The sequence below is a fragment of the Gorilla gorilla genome, chromosome 6, assembly GCF_029281585.2.
Source record: "Gorilla gorilla gorilla isolate KB3781 chromosome 6, NHGRI_mGorGor1-v2.1_pri, whole genome shotgun sequence".
NCBI lineage: Eukaryota > Metazoa > Chordata > Mammalia > Primates > Hominidae > Gorilla > Gorilla gorilla.
Genome location: NC_073230.2, coordinates 137,373,359 through 137,388,914, shown reverse-complemented (window position 1 = coordinate 137,388,914; position 15,556 = coordinate 137,373,359). Strand labels below are relative to the sequence as shown.

The 15,556-nt window shown below is 45.6% G+C and overlaps 1 protein-coding gene across 3 annotated transcripts in view; it reads left to right on the top strand.

Moving 5' to 3' along the window:
- The window catches only part of RBM28 (RNA binding motif protein 28), a 63,815-nt gene that overhangs the window by 29,302 nt on the left and 18,957 nt on the right, over positions 1 to 15,556 (top strand). For 2 of the 3 annotated variants that reach the window (XR_010134763.1, XM_063708762.1), the window contains exon 18: positions 1,403 to 1,502. Coding sequence is in view for 2 of the 3 variants with exons in the window: in XM_063708762.1 (XP_063564832.1) it covers positions 1,403 to 1,502 (100 nt within the window). In the remaining variant the exon portion in view is untranslated. Of the gene's footprint in view, positions 1 to 1,402; positions 1,503 to 3,744; positions 4,295 to 15,556 lie in introns of those variants that run through there. The other variant, XM_031013167.3, reaches the window with a different exon arrangement.

Sequence of the window (15,556 nt, the reverse complement as noted above, 5' to 3'; positions counted from 1 at the left end):
TTTGTTTGGTTGAAAAGGATGCTTGGTGCTATGTATTCCCACACACGGGGTTAACACGCGAGTCTTCAACACCATCAGAGATGTCACTCTTAGATCAATGGCAGAGGGGCCTCCTAGGGCAGGCTTTTGTGCCCCTTTTCTCCTCTTGAAGAGCTTCCTCTTGTCCAGATGGCCATCTCTGCCAGCTGAGACCACATACTTGAGGTTCAGTTGTAGTTTCTGTTTGGGACAGCAGATTAGTGCTCTACAGAAATAAATCTTTACAAAATATTTGTTAAATAAATGAAGGTTTTTGAGATATCCATGGGGTTTTATTTATTTATTTATTTTATTTTTAGAGACATTGTATTATTATTCAGTTCTTCCACTGCTATAAAGAAATACCTGAGACTGGGTAATTTATAAAGAAAAGAGGCTTGGCCGGGCGCGGTGGCTCACGCTTGTAATCCCAGCACTTTGGGAGGCCGAGGCGGATGGATCACAAGGTCAGGAGATCGAGACCATCCTGGTTAACATGGTGAAACCCTGTCTCTACTAAAAATACAAAAAATTAGCCGGGTGCGGTGGCGGGCGCCTGTAGTCCCAGCTACTGGGGAGGCTGAGGCAGGAGAATGGCGTGAACCTGGGAGGCGGAGCTTGCAGTGAGCCGAGATCGCGCCACTGCACTCTGGCCTGGGCGAAAGAACGAGACTCCGTCTCAAAAAAAAAAAAAAGAAAAGAGGCTTAATTGGCTCATGGTTCCACAGGCTGTACAGGAAGCATGACAGCAGTTGCTCATCTTCTAGGGAGGCCTCAGGAAACTTAATCATAGTGGAAGGTGAAGTGGGAGCTGGCACATCACATGGCCAGGAGCAGGGGGGAGTGTTTTAAACAACCAGATCTTGTGGTAACTCATTCACTGTCACGAGAACAGCACTGAAGAGATGGTGCTAAACCATTCATGAAGGAGTCATCCCCATGATCCAGTCACCTCCCACCAGGCCCAGCCTTCAACATTGGGGATTACAATTCAACATGAGATTTGGGCAAGGACACAGATCCAAACCATGTCACAGGGTCTTGCTCTGTTGCCCAGGCTAGAGTGCAGTGGCATGATCATAGCGCACTGTAACCTCAACTCCTGGACTCAATCCACCTTCCTCAGCCTCCTGAGTAGCTGGGACTTTTTAAGTTCGTTTTAGTAGAGACAGGGGATTGCTATGTTGCATAGGCTGGTCTCAAACTCCTGGCATCAAGCAGTCCTAAGTATACAAATGTTGAGCTTTCAGAGGGTCTGTTGCAGTATCCCTTTTTAGAATGACTTCACTTATCATGGGCTTGGGAAGGGCCAGTGTACAAAGAGAACCTAGGGGTGTCAAATTAGAAGAAGGACTCAAGGTGACACTCGGCCATGTTATTTCAGGTTGCGGGACAAAGGCAAAGTGAAGCCCGTCCATCCCAAAAAGCCAAAGCCGCAGATAAACCAGTGGAAGCAGGAGAAGCAGCAATTATCGTCCGAGCAGGTGAGTTCTGCAGGACATACAGCTTTGGTATGGCATGGTTCTGCCAGGTCGTAGCCATGTTTGTACCTTGGTTAGTTGAGCAAAAAAGAAAAAAAGAAGGACTTCTGTGTAGGACGGTAGCTTTTTAGAGAATGTTGAGCTATACAATCATAAAAATGGAGAGAAAAAAGTAAAATGAACCTCCATGTATCTGTTCCTGTGTTTCAGCAGTCTCCTTGTTTTACATATTCCCCATAACATGCTTTCCCCACTAGAGTATATTAAAGCAAAGCCCATTTCACATGTAAATGTGTCTCATATGAAAATGAAACATATTGCTCAGAAAAACCTCAGAGTGCATCTCTAACTGATCAGGCCTTAAACACACACACCTTATGCCATTATAATATCTAATGAAACTAATAAGCCCTTTATCATCTACTACACAAATGATATATTAAATCCATATTAAAATTTGCCAAATTGCCTGAAAAAAATTTTTTTATACTTGGTTAATGTGAGTCGGGATCCAAAGTCCACACATTATACTTGGGTTTTTAATTTCTTAAATCATTTTTTTCTTCTCTAATATCCATTCTCCCTTACCACCCTTTTTTCCATGCTATTCATTTTTGGAGAAACCAGGTCATTTGTGTTACATTTTTAATTTAGCCATTTGCTTCTTTGTGGTGTCATTTAACTTGTCTCTGTGACACCCCCATATTGCCTGTCATCTGGTAGTTAGTTCGGTCTGGTAGCTTGATCAAGTTCAGTTTTCTTTTTTTTTAGTTTTTTTGAGATGGAGTTTTGCTCTTGTTGCCTAGGCTGGAGTGCAATGGCGCAATCTCGGCTCACTGCAACCTCTGCCTCCTGGAGTAGCCTCCCGAGTAGCTGGGATTACAGGCATGCGCCACCATGCTCAGCTAATTTTGTATTTTTAGTAGAGACGGGGTTTCACCATGTTGACCAGGCTGGCCTTGAACTCTTGACCTCAGGTGATTCGCCTGCCTCGGCCTCCCAAAGTGCTGGGATTACAGGCGTAAGCCACCGTGCTTGGCCTCAAGTTCAGTTTTCTTGAAGAGAGTATTTCATAGGTGGTGTGTGTGTTTCCTAATATCACCTGAGGCACATACTACCTGGTTGCCCATTTTTAGTGATTCTGAGATTGATCAGTAGATTTGAGGATTATCTGCCTTATCCCTCCATTGATGAAGTTCCCAATTAGCCTTTCATGTAATGGCCTTAGCAATTATTGATGAGTGTTACCAGATCCATTATTTCATTATGGGTTACAGAATGCTGATTATTTAAACTTCTATCTTTTTGCATTTTTAATTAGAACTCTAGAAAGAAAAATCTTCCTTTGTCAATTATTTGGTTACCACAAAATATCATTTATGTAGGAAAGACAGGATAAATGCTTGATTTTTTTTTTTTTCTCTCTCTATTAGTTTTCAGAGTAATGAGCTGTTGCCATACTGGCTCATTTTAGTATTATGAAATCCTGAGTTTTCATATGCTTGATGTGTTTCAAATACTGTCATTATTCTTACTCTGTGTAAGGCTGGCAGAAGCCCCTGCAGGTTGGCTTCTGAGTCTTTCTGATGTGGCCTATTTGTCTGGTAGTATCCTTGCTTTCTAGTGCAGGATGTCCCAGGCTCAGCTCAGGTACCTCTTCCCCAGTCCTGACATAAGCCATTTTCCCAAGGAGCCTTAGTTCCTTTTAGTAGAAAACGGTGGTCCTACATTCTTGAACACTTGAAGTCAAGCTTGCTTCTCCCCTTCCCTAGTCTCTTTCCTTTAAGGGTAAAAGCAGCATTAGCTTCCCATCCTACTCAAGAAATCTGTGTCTGGGAAGTTTCTGACCTATACCATACTATATTATAGAGATCTCTGAAATCCCATGAGCAGTGTTCTTGGGGAGGGAACGGGCAAGCAAGAATGGCCGGACTCTGTGCTGGCTCATCTGCTTTGAGGCTAAAGTGAGCCTTTGGGAGCTAGAGTAAGAGAGGCCCCTGAGCCCCCAGCAGACAGGGAGGTTAGTCAGGCCCTGCTCCCTGTGCACTCACTCTTGGTCTAATTTCTTACCAGTGGATGATTTTGTTTGAGCCTTTCTCTCTAAGAGTCTCTCTCTAGAAACCTACCCCTTTCTGGTAGATATGATCTCTGTCCCACTTACTTTCTCTCTTGGGTGGCCTGAGGGTAAGGTGATATATAGTCTTTGAAATCGATTATATTATGTTTCTAATCCTTTCATTTGTAGGTATCTAGGAAAAAAGCTAAGGGAAATAAGACGGAAACCCGCTTCAACCAGCTGGTCGAACAATATAAGCAGAAATTATTGGGACCTTCTAAAGGAGCACCTCTTGCAAAGAGGAGCAAATGGTTTGATAGTTGATGATGCCAGCAGGCTGGGTAAGAAGCTGGGTTGTGTACTTTCTGGTGACACTCCTGGGCTCCTCCCCATCCCCCGTGTCTCTCACTGAGGGAAAGAAAATCCCCGGGGGGCACTGCCACTGTGCTCGGAGGTGCCCTGGACTGTGTACATCTGAACTTTGGTCCATCCTTTGATGTGTGGTTCGTTAGCCACAGAGAGAAATATCTGAAAGTCAACATGATGCTTCTTGCATATTATCCAGATTATTGTGTGAAGTTGTGTCTATAATTATTACCAATTTTTATTCTTTATTTCTCAAATGGAAACACCTGAAAAAGCATTCTGGAGTGCTGAATTTTTAAGATGTATATTTTGTTAAGCATATTCTCTAAATGAGATATTGTGTGGCTTTTTAGTAACAATGTCATTTCTAATATGTGTGACTCCTTTATTATGTATGAACATTCTTTGACATTCCTAATTCAGCTCTGTAGTCTTACACACTGCAGGAACCGACTAAGCGAGAGCAGAGAGAAATGCTTTCTAACCTAATCACTGCAGGCGGAGACACTTGGAAAAGAATGGGGGGAGGTGGGGCCTGACAGAGAGCAGCACTTATGTGTTTGTCAGATGAGGGGATATCCAGTTGAATTGGCCTGCAGTGGCCTAAAGACACTAGCCTGGTTAGCGATGACCTGCATTTCTCTCATAGAGCACCTCCTTTTTCATCGTACCCACTAGCTCTCTAAGTCCTCCTTAATGAGGACACTTGATCCTCATTAAGTCTGCCCCTTAAGATGGCTTCACACCTACTGAAAAACTCCAGGGGTTTGACATCTCACTTTGATTGAAATCTTGTCTTCCTATAACATTTGATTCCCTGGGCTCTTCAGCCCTGTCACCTCTGCTTGTCTTTATCCACTCTCTTCTTCATTCACTTTTGGCTACACAGGCCTTCCTTCCATCTCTTGACTCTTGACCACCTCAGAGCCTTTGTGTCTGTTCCCTTTGCCTGTAGAGTTTTTCCCTTGCATCTTTTACTTGTCACTCAGATCTCCACTAGTTGTCGCCTCCTCCTGGAGCTCTTCCCAGACTATCTAAAGTAGGGCTTTTCTTCCCCTCCCCTCTATCTTGCCCCCTTACTGAAATCTGCTTCCCTGTTTCTTCTTTTTTTTTTTTTTTGAGACGGAGTCTCGCTTTGTCGCCCAGGCTGGAGTGCAATGGCGCTGTCTCAGCTCATTGCAACCTCCACCTCCCAGGTTCAAGCGGCTTTCCCGCCTCACCCTCCCAAGTAGCTGGGACTACAGGTGCACGCCACCATTCTTGGCTAAATTTTGTATTTTTAGTAGAGATGGGGTTTCACCATGTTGACTAGGCTGGTCTTGAACTCCTGGCCTCAGGTGATCCGCCCACCTCGACCTCCCAAAGTCCTGGTATTACAGGTGTGAGCCACCACGCCTGGCCTGCTTCCCTGTTTCTTTCTAGCACTAATCTCTATCTGAAATCATTTGTCTCTTTCTAGCACTAATCTCTATCTGAAATCATTTGTCTCTTTCTAGCACTAATCTCTATCTGAAATTGTTTGTCTCTCCAGTTAGAATGTATGCTTTGTGAGAGGGACTTTATCCCTCTTGTTCACTCCTGTAGACACAGCACCTAGTACTGACCCAGGCACGTAGTAAGTATTGAATAAATATTTGTTGAATGAAAAAAATAAGGTAGGAAAGGAAGAAACAGTATTCAGTAGGCAAGAGAAAAAGTTGAGAACGTGGCCCAAAATTCTTGATTGCTTAGTCTAGTTGAGTGTTACAAATAATGCTTTGACAGAACCATTGCTGAGCTAGAGATATGGTTATATCTTTTTTTTTTTTTTTTTTTTTTTTTTTTTTTTTTTTGAGACAGTCTTGCTCTGTTGCCCAGGCTGGAGTGCAATGGCATGATCTTGGGTCACTGCAACCTCTGCCTCCTGGGTTCAAGTGATTCTCCTGCCTCAGCCTCCCGAGTAGCTGGGATTACAGGTGCCGCCACCACGCCCGGCTAATTTTTGTATTTTTAGTAGAGACGGGTTTTCACCATGTTGGCCAGGCTGATCTCAAACTCCTGACTTTGTGATCTGCCCACCTCAGCCTCCTGAAGTGCTGGGATTACAGGCATGAGCCACTGCACCTGGTTGAGACATGGTTATTTCATCGCAATATCTTGGGGAACCCATGAATGCTCTGAAATGCCTTTGGTTTAGAAATGGATGAAGGAGAGGCCATGAAAATATTTTAGACCTTTTGGAGAGATCGAAAGGACAGGTGATTTATCTCCAAGTTCACCTCGAGACATGACTTGGGCTGTCAAACGTTCTTACGGTAGCCTGGCAACATGTCTTTCTCAGCCTGGTCTGTACAGTGTGGAGGAAGTAAGGGACTTTATTAAGAGTGTCACAATAGCTATAACCTGCCAGTCAGTTGATCTGTTTTTCCTTGGCCACCTCTCCGTCTGCTCACCACTCTTTTTTCCCTAGTACACGAATATCTTTAACATTCAAAAATATATCTTAACACTTAGGATAGATCAAAATTGGTGTTCATTCAGATAACATTGTCAGATTCTCTTAGATCCAAATATTTCTTTTAACAACTTAACAGTATGTTAAAACCTCATTCACTTGCTTGGAGAGCTGTTGTACAGTTCTTTAAAGAGTTCTTTATATGAGGTTGAATCTTCCCTTTCTTAATAGTCAAATTCTATATATGGTGTCTTCCTTTGGAACACCTTACCATGGGCTATTTGGTCAGCTCCATTGACTTCTTGCCTTGGGAATTTTAGTGCAGTGAGAGTTGTGCTCACTTCTCCTTCACTTCAGGGCCTGATGTGTCAGGAAATGGAGTTTTCTGAATTAACATGAAAGTTGAGTAACAGATTGCTTGGTTAAAAAACAACAGGTGGGGCACAGAGTCTCATACCTATGATTGCAGCACTTCGGGAGGTGGGAGGATTGCTTGAGGTCAGGAGTTTGAGACCGACCTGGCCAACATAGTGAGACCCCCATCTCTATTATTTTGAAAAACAACAGCAAATTTTTTGTTAACATCCAAGACAAGGCCACCAGTCAAAACTATCAAGTTTTAGTAGTATTTTCCTGCTTGATTACATAATAGCCTGGCTTAGAGATACAACCTTTAAATAAGGAATCTTAAGATGATGTGCAGCTGTTCTTTGCCTTATTTGTTTGTTTGTTGGTTAGTTTGTAGTTTCTAAGAATCTGCTCTGTTCAGCTGTACAGTTCCTTCTTCTGGAGTTAACCTGTGGCAAGGATTATGTTTCACCTGTCACAAAAATGAGATCTGTGCCTTCCTCTATTATAAAGTTAGGGCATGTGATTCATTCTTTGAAATACTTCAAAATGTACCTTGGTATGTTTTTGTCTTGAAAAGAGGTTTTCTAGCTAGAAATTCGGGGCCCAGAAGGTCAAGGCTCCAGAGATCCCCTTCTCATCATCCTTCAGTTGTCTGAGGAGACAGAGGATCACATGTGTCACAGTGAGTGCTGATTCCCCAGAATCTGCAGTCTTAAGCTCTCCCGCTGACCCACACAGCCAGTTCTCTGTTTCATATTCATGTGACCCACTGTGAAATGACAGGCAGCTGCCAATTCTGTCATATAAGAAGCAGCTCTGCCCATGCAACTTTGAAAGTTCCTGCACTTCTCCATAGACTGCTCCTTCATGGAAATAAACACATCATCACACTGTGGGTGCCTAAGCTAAATTTGTTTGCAGTTTGATGATGCCCAACTCCTTTTCAACTCAGCCTTAATTGGCACTTTAAGGGCCAGGATGAGGTTTCTCTCAGGCCAAGTCGAGATTTCCAGATTTCCTTTTGTCCAAGGCTGACCAGTTTAGAAGTTATTCACATCCTTGTTTTAGTTCTTTCCTTCTTGTCCTGGTACCTCTTCCTTTCCAGGATTATTTGCAGAGTCTGTGATGGCTTACTTGGTGACCAGACATGGGGTGAGCTACTGGTATAGTCTGCTTACTTTGGCATCTATTCTGAACTGGTCATTGGCTGTACATGAGTTTTTGTGCTGGTAAAGGAATATACTGGGAAGATTGGAAGGCACAGACTGGGAACTAATTCTGAGAAGAGAACTGCTGAGTCACTGAAAGACCTTTTGGACCACCCCCAAATGGAGCATCTTGATAGATGGCAAATCCAGTGTTTCTTAAACTTGTCCATGCTGCCCAGAGCCCACTGCCTTTTATCAGATGTGAGACTTCACTGCCACAGTGTCATCCCACAGTCTCCTTCCCTGGACATTTGATAAAGGGAAAATCATTTCTTGTCCTTCAAGGCAGGGACTATTATTTTTTCACTTTTCCACATACCCCACAACACCTAACATTGATTTACTCGTAGTAGGAGTTTCGTACTGTTGAACTCTCTAAAGGCCATTTGTTCCAGGGCCTAGCTGGGCTTGTGAAGGACAACAGAGTCATTTCCTAAGGACCCCAAAAGACAGCATGAAGGAAAAAATAATAATAAACTGCTGTTCACAGTGCCTTGAGTGTACCACCTATGTACTTTCTGCTATGCCTTGTCCATTCCAATCTGGACAGTCTCTGTGCCCCTCCTTTCCACTCAAGTGCTATCCAGCACTCAAGTTCTGGCTCAAGGCCCAACATCTCCCTGGGGACCTCAGCCATCCCAGGGCATTGTGACCCCTTCCTCTAAGTCCCCAGCACACTCGCTGATTGGTACCCTCTCATTCGACAAAGCATATGCCATTGTGGCTTACTTGTCATTTCTTTAGGTCTTGCCTTCCCAAGTAGATCATGAGCCACTTATAAGAACTAGCTCCCATAGTCCCAGCCCCCAGGCCTGGTACATGGCAATGCTTAGTGATTGGTGATTGAGGATAATGGTGGTAAAGGATGTACCAGACAGTCATCTCCTGAAGAGATGCCGAACAACCTGTCCTTGTTTTATGTATTTTCTCTTTCTTTCTTGTCCAGTTTTATTCCTCTCATAGTAACTGCTCAAAAAATGTCAGTTCCTGTCACTCTTCCACCCCTTTTCTCCCTCTCCCCTGCACTGTGGTCTGGGCCTTGGTCCACTAGCAACTCCCCTTAGGTGTTGCTTAATCTGCCTCATGGCCAAAGCCAATCCCATTCCTGTCCCCCTGCTACCCAAGGGACTCCCAGTCTGTATGCACAAGGCGGGATGGTGAAGTCTGGATGTGCAAGAAACCCAGCTGTAAGAAACAGGTTCCCTCGGCTTGGCATGGTGGCTCATGCCTGTAATCCCAGCACTTTGAGAGGTCAAAGTGGGAGAATCACTTGAGCCCAGGAGTTCAAGACTAGCCTGGGCAACATAGCAAGATCCCACCTCTACAAAAAAAGAAAAAATTCAGAGTCTCAAATGTCCCTTCATCTCCTTACTCTCGACCTGTCTCCCTAGTTCTCTGCCGCCTTTTCCTCTCCCCTGGATCTGACACTCAATTGTCTGCACGCACTTTTCAACTGAAGGAGACTCCAATGCCATCCTTCTGATGAAATTTTTGCTTTGGATACTACTGCAGAAAAAATGCTATCTTGTATTCTGGTCCATGGTGGGGAAGACCCTGTCGTAGAACCTGGCACCTCAAGTGGAGGGAGGGGCCAGAACATTGTTCTTATGCTATTTACAGTGAGACAACAGGATTGATGCAGAACTTTTTTTTTTTTTTTTTTTTTTTTTTGAGACAGAGTTTCATTCTTGTTGCCCAGGGCTGGAGTGCAGTGGCGTGATCTCAGCTCACTGCAACCTCCACCCCCCAGGTTCAAGCAATTCTGCTTCCTCAGCCTCCGGAGTAGCTGGGATTACAGGCGTGCGCCACCACGCCCAGCTAATTTTTGTATTTTTAGTAGAGACGGGGTTTCACCAGTGTTGGCCAGGCTGGTCTCGAACTCCTGACCTCAGGTGATCCACCCACCTCGGCCTCCCAAAGTGCTGGGATTACAGGCATGAACCACCGTGCCCGGCCGTGATGTGCAACTTTCTAATAACATACTTCTGAAAGTGCTCTGACATACATCCCTCCTCTGGTACCACAGTGGCCATCAGTTGCCAGAGAACATGAAATTATCCAGCCCTCAGCTCTGCAGCAGGATTCTGAGGAGTAAAGCAGGCCTGTAAAGTACTCTAAAGTACTTCAGAGAGGTAATGCCACAAAGCGAAGAACACCTCTTGGAGGCAGAGCCCCTCAGCCCTATCCAGGCCAGCAGTGTCCACTTGAAATCTGAAAGCAGCCTCCCTCACCAAACCAGCAAGATGGAAAACCTCCCTGGGTTGGCAAGTGGCCCTGGGAAGCACATGCCCCATCTCTGTCAGGATAGCAGTGGAGAGGTATCGTGCCAGTGCCAGCTCCACCCACCCAGATGGTACTCAAGACTCCAAGCCTGTCAATGGGATGGAAACTTTCTGGCATTTTCTGTCAGAAGGTTGAGTTAGCACTGAACCATCTCATGTGTCTTTTCACTGAGTAACAGCCCATATCCATTCCATGAAATGAGTGACTGCTTTGCTGAATCAGATAGTAACAAACATTTATTTGTAGTCTGGTTGTGTCATATCATGGTTGAATTGCAAACAGGTTGGATACAAGAGTCAGCAAAAATCAACGAAAGCATTCTGTAAAAAACTTTTCTAGAATTACAATAAATGGCATTGTATATTTTATTATTTATAAATTATGTGCTGCACATCATTTTTATCAATGAAATTTATAATAAATTTCTGTACATATATACATTTTTATCCCAGAGAGCCAGTTGTTAAGCATTTACCAGCAATAAATGCTTTTTGTTTCCTGCTTACACAGGTTCTGGGAGTGGCCAGCCCACTCTTTGGGATGTCCCCACTTCCTTTTTTAGTTGTCCAAGTAGTGTTCTGCCCAGCCTTCCAGACTCTCTTTCTTATCCTTCCCTCGAAACTATTCTGTTCCTTATGCTTAAATACTTTCCAGTTGTGGGAGCTTTGCTATAGGCCCTTGGCCTTTCATGGGTAGCTTCTGATACGTGCATGGGTGTTAATAGAGGAAGTTGACCCCGCCTGGTAAGAATAATGACCTATGGAGACCTGGCCCTTTGTCTTATGGCTTCTCAAAGTGACAGCTGTTATGGGAAGTTCAGGCATCTTGACGTGGAAAATACATTGTTCATTTTCTTTTAATTTTTTTTCCCCTAACCACTATACCAACAGGGATGGAAAGATACTTTTAGTTGGAAGGAATTTGGAGCCCTTAAACGACACCTGGAGCAGCTGCCTGTGGGTGGGGCTTTGCACAGTCTCATCCTGGCAAGGGAGGACCAGCCAAGGACCAGTTTTGCAGAATTGTCATCATGAGGCCCTGGTTGTGTGCTGGGCTGGGTCATTGCCCCTTTCCAGGAGGCCAGGCCAAGCAGGGCTGCCTGGCTTAGGCTTTTGCATCTTCAGCATCCTTTCACGTCTCTTATCTCAGGTGACCTTCACAGCAAGCCTGGTGAAGGTTATTGAGAAGCAGATGTCACCACCTAGTCTTAGAGCTGATGAAAGCAGGATGTGGGGAAGTCCAGACCCTCTCCTGAAACCCCTTGGCCACCTGAGCTAGTACCAGAGCAAGGTCCCACTTGGCCGTGAGTGCTGTCTCTAGGGCCTATTTCAGGAACTGTCTCATATATAAGAACAGAACACTTTTTGCCAGCTATACCAAATGTTTTTGGGATTAAAAAAGTAGTTTCTCTTTTCCAAATTAGGTGGTAAGAAAAGGAAGGGCATTTTCATTCTCACATTCTTTGAATGTTGAAACGTTTTAAAAACTTCCAGCTGGGCTTGGTGGCTCATACCTGTAACCCCAGCACTATGGGAGGCTGAGATGGGAGGATCCCTTGAGGCCAGGAGTTCAGGACCAGCCTGGGCAACATAGTAAAACTGCTCAAAATTAAAAAATTAGCCTTGTGTGGTGGTGTGCACTGTAGTCCCAGCTGCTCGGGAGGCTGGGGCAGGAGGATTGCTTGAGCCCAGGAGTTTGAGGCTGCAGTGAGCTATGGTTGTACCACTGTACTCCAACCTGGGCAACAGAGTGATACCCTGTCTAAAAAAATAATAAAAATAAAAAAGGATTAAACCCTTTACTTGACCAGCTTCTTTTCCCACTACCCCAGGACTAACTAATCATTACATATTTTTGTAGTTGTTTTTTCTTTCTTTCTCTCTCCTGATCTACCACAAGCCAAATGTACTCATATTACATACTAATAGGTGAAAAAAGATAGTTTGAGGAGTGAATACATTTATTTTGTGATTTCCTAGGCAGTAGCTAGGACTCCCTTAGAGGTTGCTAATAGGGAAAGGGTGCGCTGGCTCTACTCAGTTTTATAACTGCTTTTCCCCGAATTCTGCAGACATCTTCATTCCCCTGGAGGTCAGATAATGGCTATTTATTTTCCATAGCCATGAAAATCTCTGGGGAGAGCTGTGGCAATTTGACGAGAGCTATTAAAGGGACATTAGGATTGAAGTGGCTGCTCAGGCAGTCACATACCCTCGATCCTCATCTGCAGGGACAGCTGCCAGAACGAATGAGCCCAGCTCTCCTGCCCGCAGCCAGCTGCGTGTGGGTGCAACTGGCGACCAGCCACTGGAGTGAGTCCCAGGGAAGGGGACGGGTTCTTAGAATCACTATTTGTCTCTGCTCTCTCCCTCTCTGCAATAGGACGGGCACTCTAAACTCACATAATGGTTAATAACAACAGCTAACAATTACTGAGCACCTACTATGTGTCAGGCATGTGCTGAGGATGATCGCATCAAGTAAAATGCCTGTCTCTGGCCCAGAGGCCCAGAAGAAGAGAAAGAAGGGAAATCTGTAGGAGGCAAGCAGTCCCTCACCCCTCTGCTTGCAGACCTTTGGTGACAGGACACTCCCTGTTTGCTCCAAGCACCTCTTGCATTTTCAGAGCTTGGGACACACATTCAGGGACTTGCACTTCGATAGAGTGCCTCAGGACCCCTCGTCGGAGCCATGGAAAGTCAGTTTCTGGGCCCATCCTTCCTGTGGGGGTGTCTTTCCTTCTCTTGGCCACCCCCTAGGAATCCCTAGTAGAGAGCAGGCACTTAATAGCCAGTGCAGTGAGAGTGGTCTGTGATGTCTGGGCCAGGGCAAGGCCCGCCAAGTGGGCTCCCAGGTGCCTGCCACAGAGCCTCTGGGGTTTGAGGCCCTCAGTGACCCTTAGGCAATAGCTGGGTCTTAATGAGGGATCATGTCCTTTCCTGGGTAGTCGGGGGTAGAGGGGTGTGAACTGATCTGAGCTACTCTAGGAAGGCTAGAGACAAAAGCAGGAACGAAGAGAAAGGCTGAGGCTCCTTCCAAGAGACTCCAAGTCCTGAGGGCAAGAAGCGGAGAGCCTTGTGCCAGGCCAGGTGTTGCCCCTGTCAGTGCTGACGGACAGGCAAGAGAGGCTGCTGATGCTGCAGCCCTGTGAAGCTGAGACTCACCCTTTGCCCACTTTCACAGCCATCTCCCTAGGAGGCTGTGGTGACACAGGTAAAAGCCAAAGGACAGAGGATGACCCTGGACAAATCACTCAGACCCTCCAGTCCTCTTTGCTCATTTATAAAATAGAGGCAAAAAGCCCCCTAGTAGTAAATGAAATAGCCACTGTAAAAGAGCACGGGAGATAGGGTCTGTGATGTTTTTTGTCCCCAGTGTCCTGAGTGAATTCACAGGAAAGGGGAGAAAGACTGGTTGCCCACTTCCAGGGTGATTGGCTAATTTCCACTTCTTTCCTGTTAGGGATGGGAACACACGCCAGAATCCTGGGAAGGCTGCATGTCCTCAGGTGGTGCTGGCCCCACCTCCAGCCTCTGCAGGGATACCAGGATATGAGCCAGGCTCTGCTCCCAGGGTGACCCATCCTCCTCAGTGCCCCTTCTTTCCTCACAACTGCAGGCAGAAGGAGAGTGTGTCTTGTCTCTCTGAGGAGCTGGCTATGCCATTTAAGCAGGCCCGAGGGGTGGAGCACTGTGAAGAGATGGCACCCGGGTCCCTGTTCCTCCTTTTCCAGAGCAAACACTGCTAAGGGATCATGACAGTCCCTGCATCTGGCCCAGACTGGGCCTCGGGAGGCTTTTGACATCAATCCATGCAACCACACCCAACAATTGGAGTCAGCATGGGAGGTGAGACCCACTTGCCAATTTTGCTCTCAGGGAACAGCCTTCTTTACTAAAGCATAGCACAGTATTGATAACAGTTGTTTCCAGGCATCGTAGAAAGCGTTTAGTGGGCATTAATGTCTTTGATCCTCACCACAAGGTCAGGGGTTGGATGATGTTAGCATGCTCATTGAAGGATCAGAAAAGTCAGGCTCAAGATAGCTCGCCCTTCATTCAGACAGCCAGTGTTAACTGAATATTAACTGTGCACCCGTCTGTGCCAGTGTTCCCCCAGGAGCTGCAGAGGGTCCTGAGCAGAGTGAGCTCAAGCTACTTGGGAGCTCACATTTCAGCTATCAGTGCTGATTCATCTCAAATGTTTGATCCATGCTGGGTTCTAACCCTTCCCTGCTCAGAGCCCTCAGAGTCCAGGCCAGGTAGAACCCAGAACAGAGCCTCTGGCAGGAAGGAGCTTGCATGGTCCTCAGGCTTCATGTCCAGAGATCATTCCTCCACTTTGAGCTTCTTTGTGAAAACCAATCACAAAGAGAGGAGGGGCGAAATGTGCCAAAGCCTCTGCCAGGGTTGTAGCAAGGAAACCTGGGCTTCTAGGGAAAGTTGAGAAAGGGCCTATATTAGTCAGCTAGGGCTACTGTAAGAGAGTACCACAGGCTGGGTGGCTTAAACAACAGAAATTTATCACCTTATGGTTCTGGAGGCTAGAAGTCTAAAATCAAAGTGTTGGCAAGGTTGGTTCCTTCTGAGGAATTTCTTGGCATTGCCTGGCATATAGATGCATCACTGCAGTCTCTGCCTCGTTGTCACATGGCCATCTGCTCCCTGTGTCTATAGGTCTATGTCCAAATTTCCCTCTTCTTATAAAGACACCAGTCGTATTGGCTTAGGCCCAGCCCAATGATTTCATCTTAATTTGATTACATCTCTGCTATGGTTTGAATGTGTCCCTTCCAAAATTCAGGTTATTGCCAATGTGATAGTATTGAGATGGGGGCCTTAAAGAAGTAATTAGGCCATGAGGGTGCCTCTCTCTGAAGGGAGGCTCATTGGATTGTATCAGTGTAACATAATTTACATAACCAGTTCTTTATGTGATGGAAATCCCATTCAACGGTTTCCAACCTTTGCTATTACAAACTGCTGTGAAGAGAAACATATGTCATTATACTAATCAGGTGCTGTTGTTGTTTTTATAATGCATTATCCTGGAGAGACTGCCCCTCCCAGGGCTAGCTACTTTGGGGAGAGAGTGAACAACTTGGTCGAGCGTGCCTTTCGTATGCAAACCAGTCAATCCAGAGCCCATACCCCCAGTCACCTCCTTTATCAAACTCTGACACAGCAAGCCAATATTCCCCCTGCCCTAAATCACTCCAGGGACAGGCATGGGACAACTAGGGACCATCCCTATAGCCAGGACCTGCCAAAGTTATACAGATTAGCCAATCCTAAGCCTGCTTCCCTGCCTTGCCTTGCCTTTCTGCTGGAAACTACATTAAAGGCGCTGGATCGTGCTT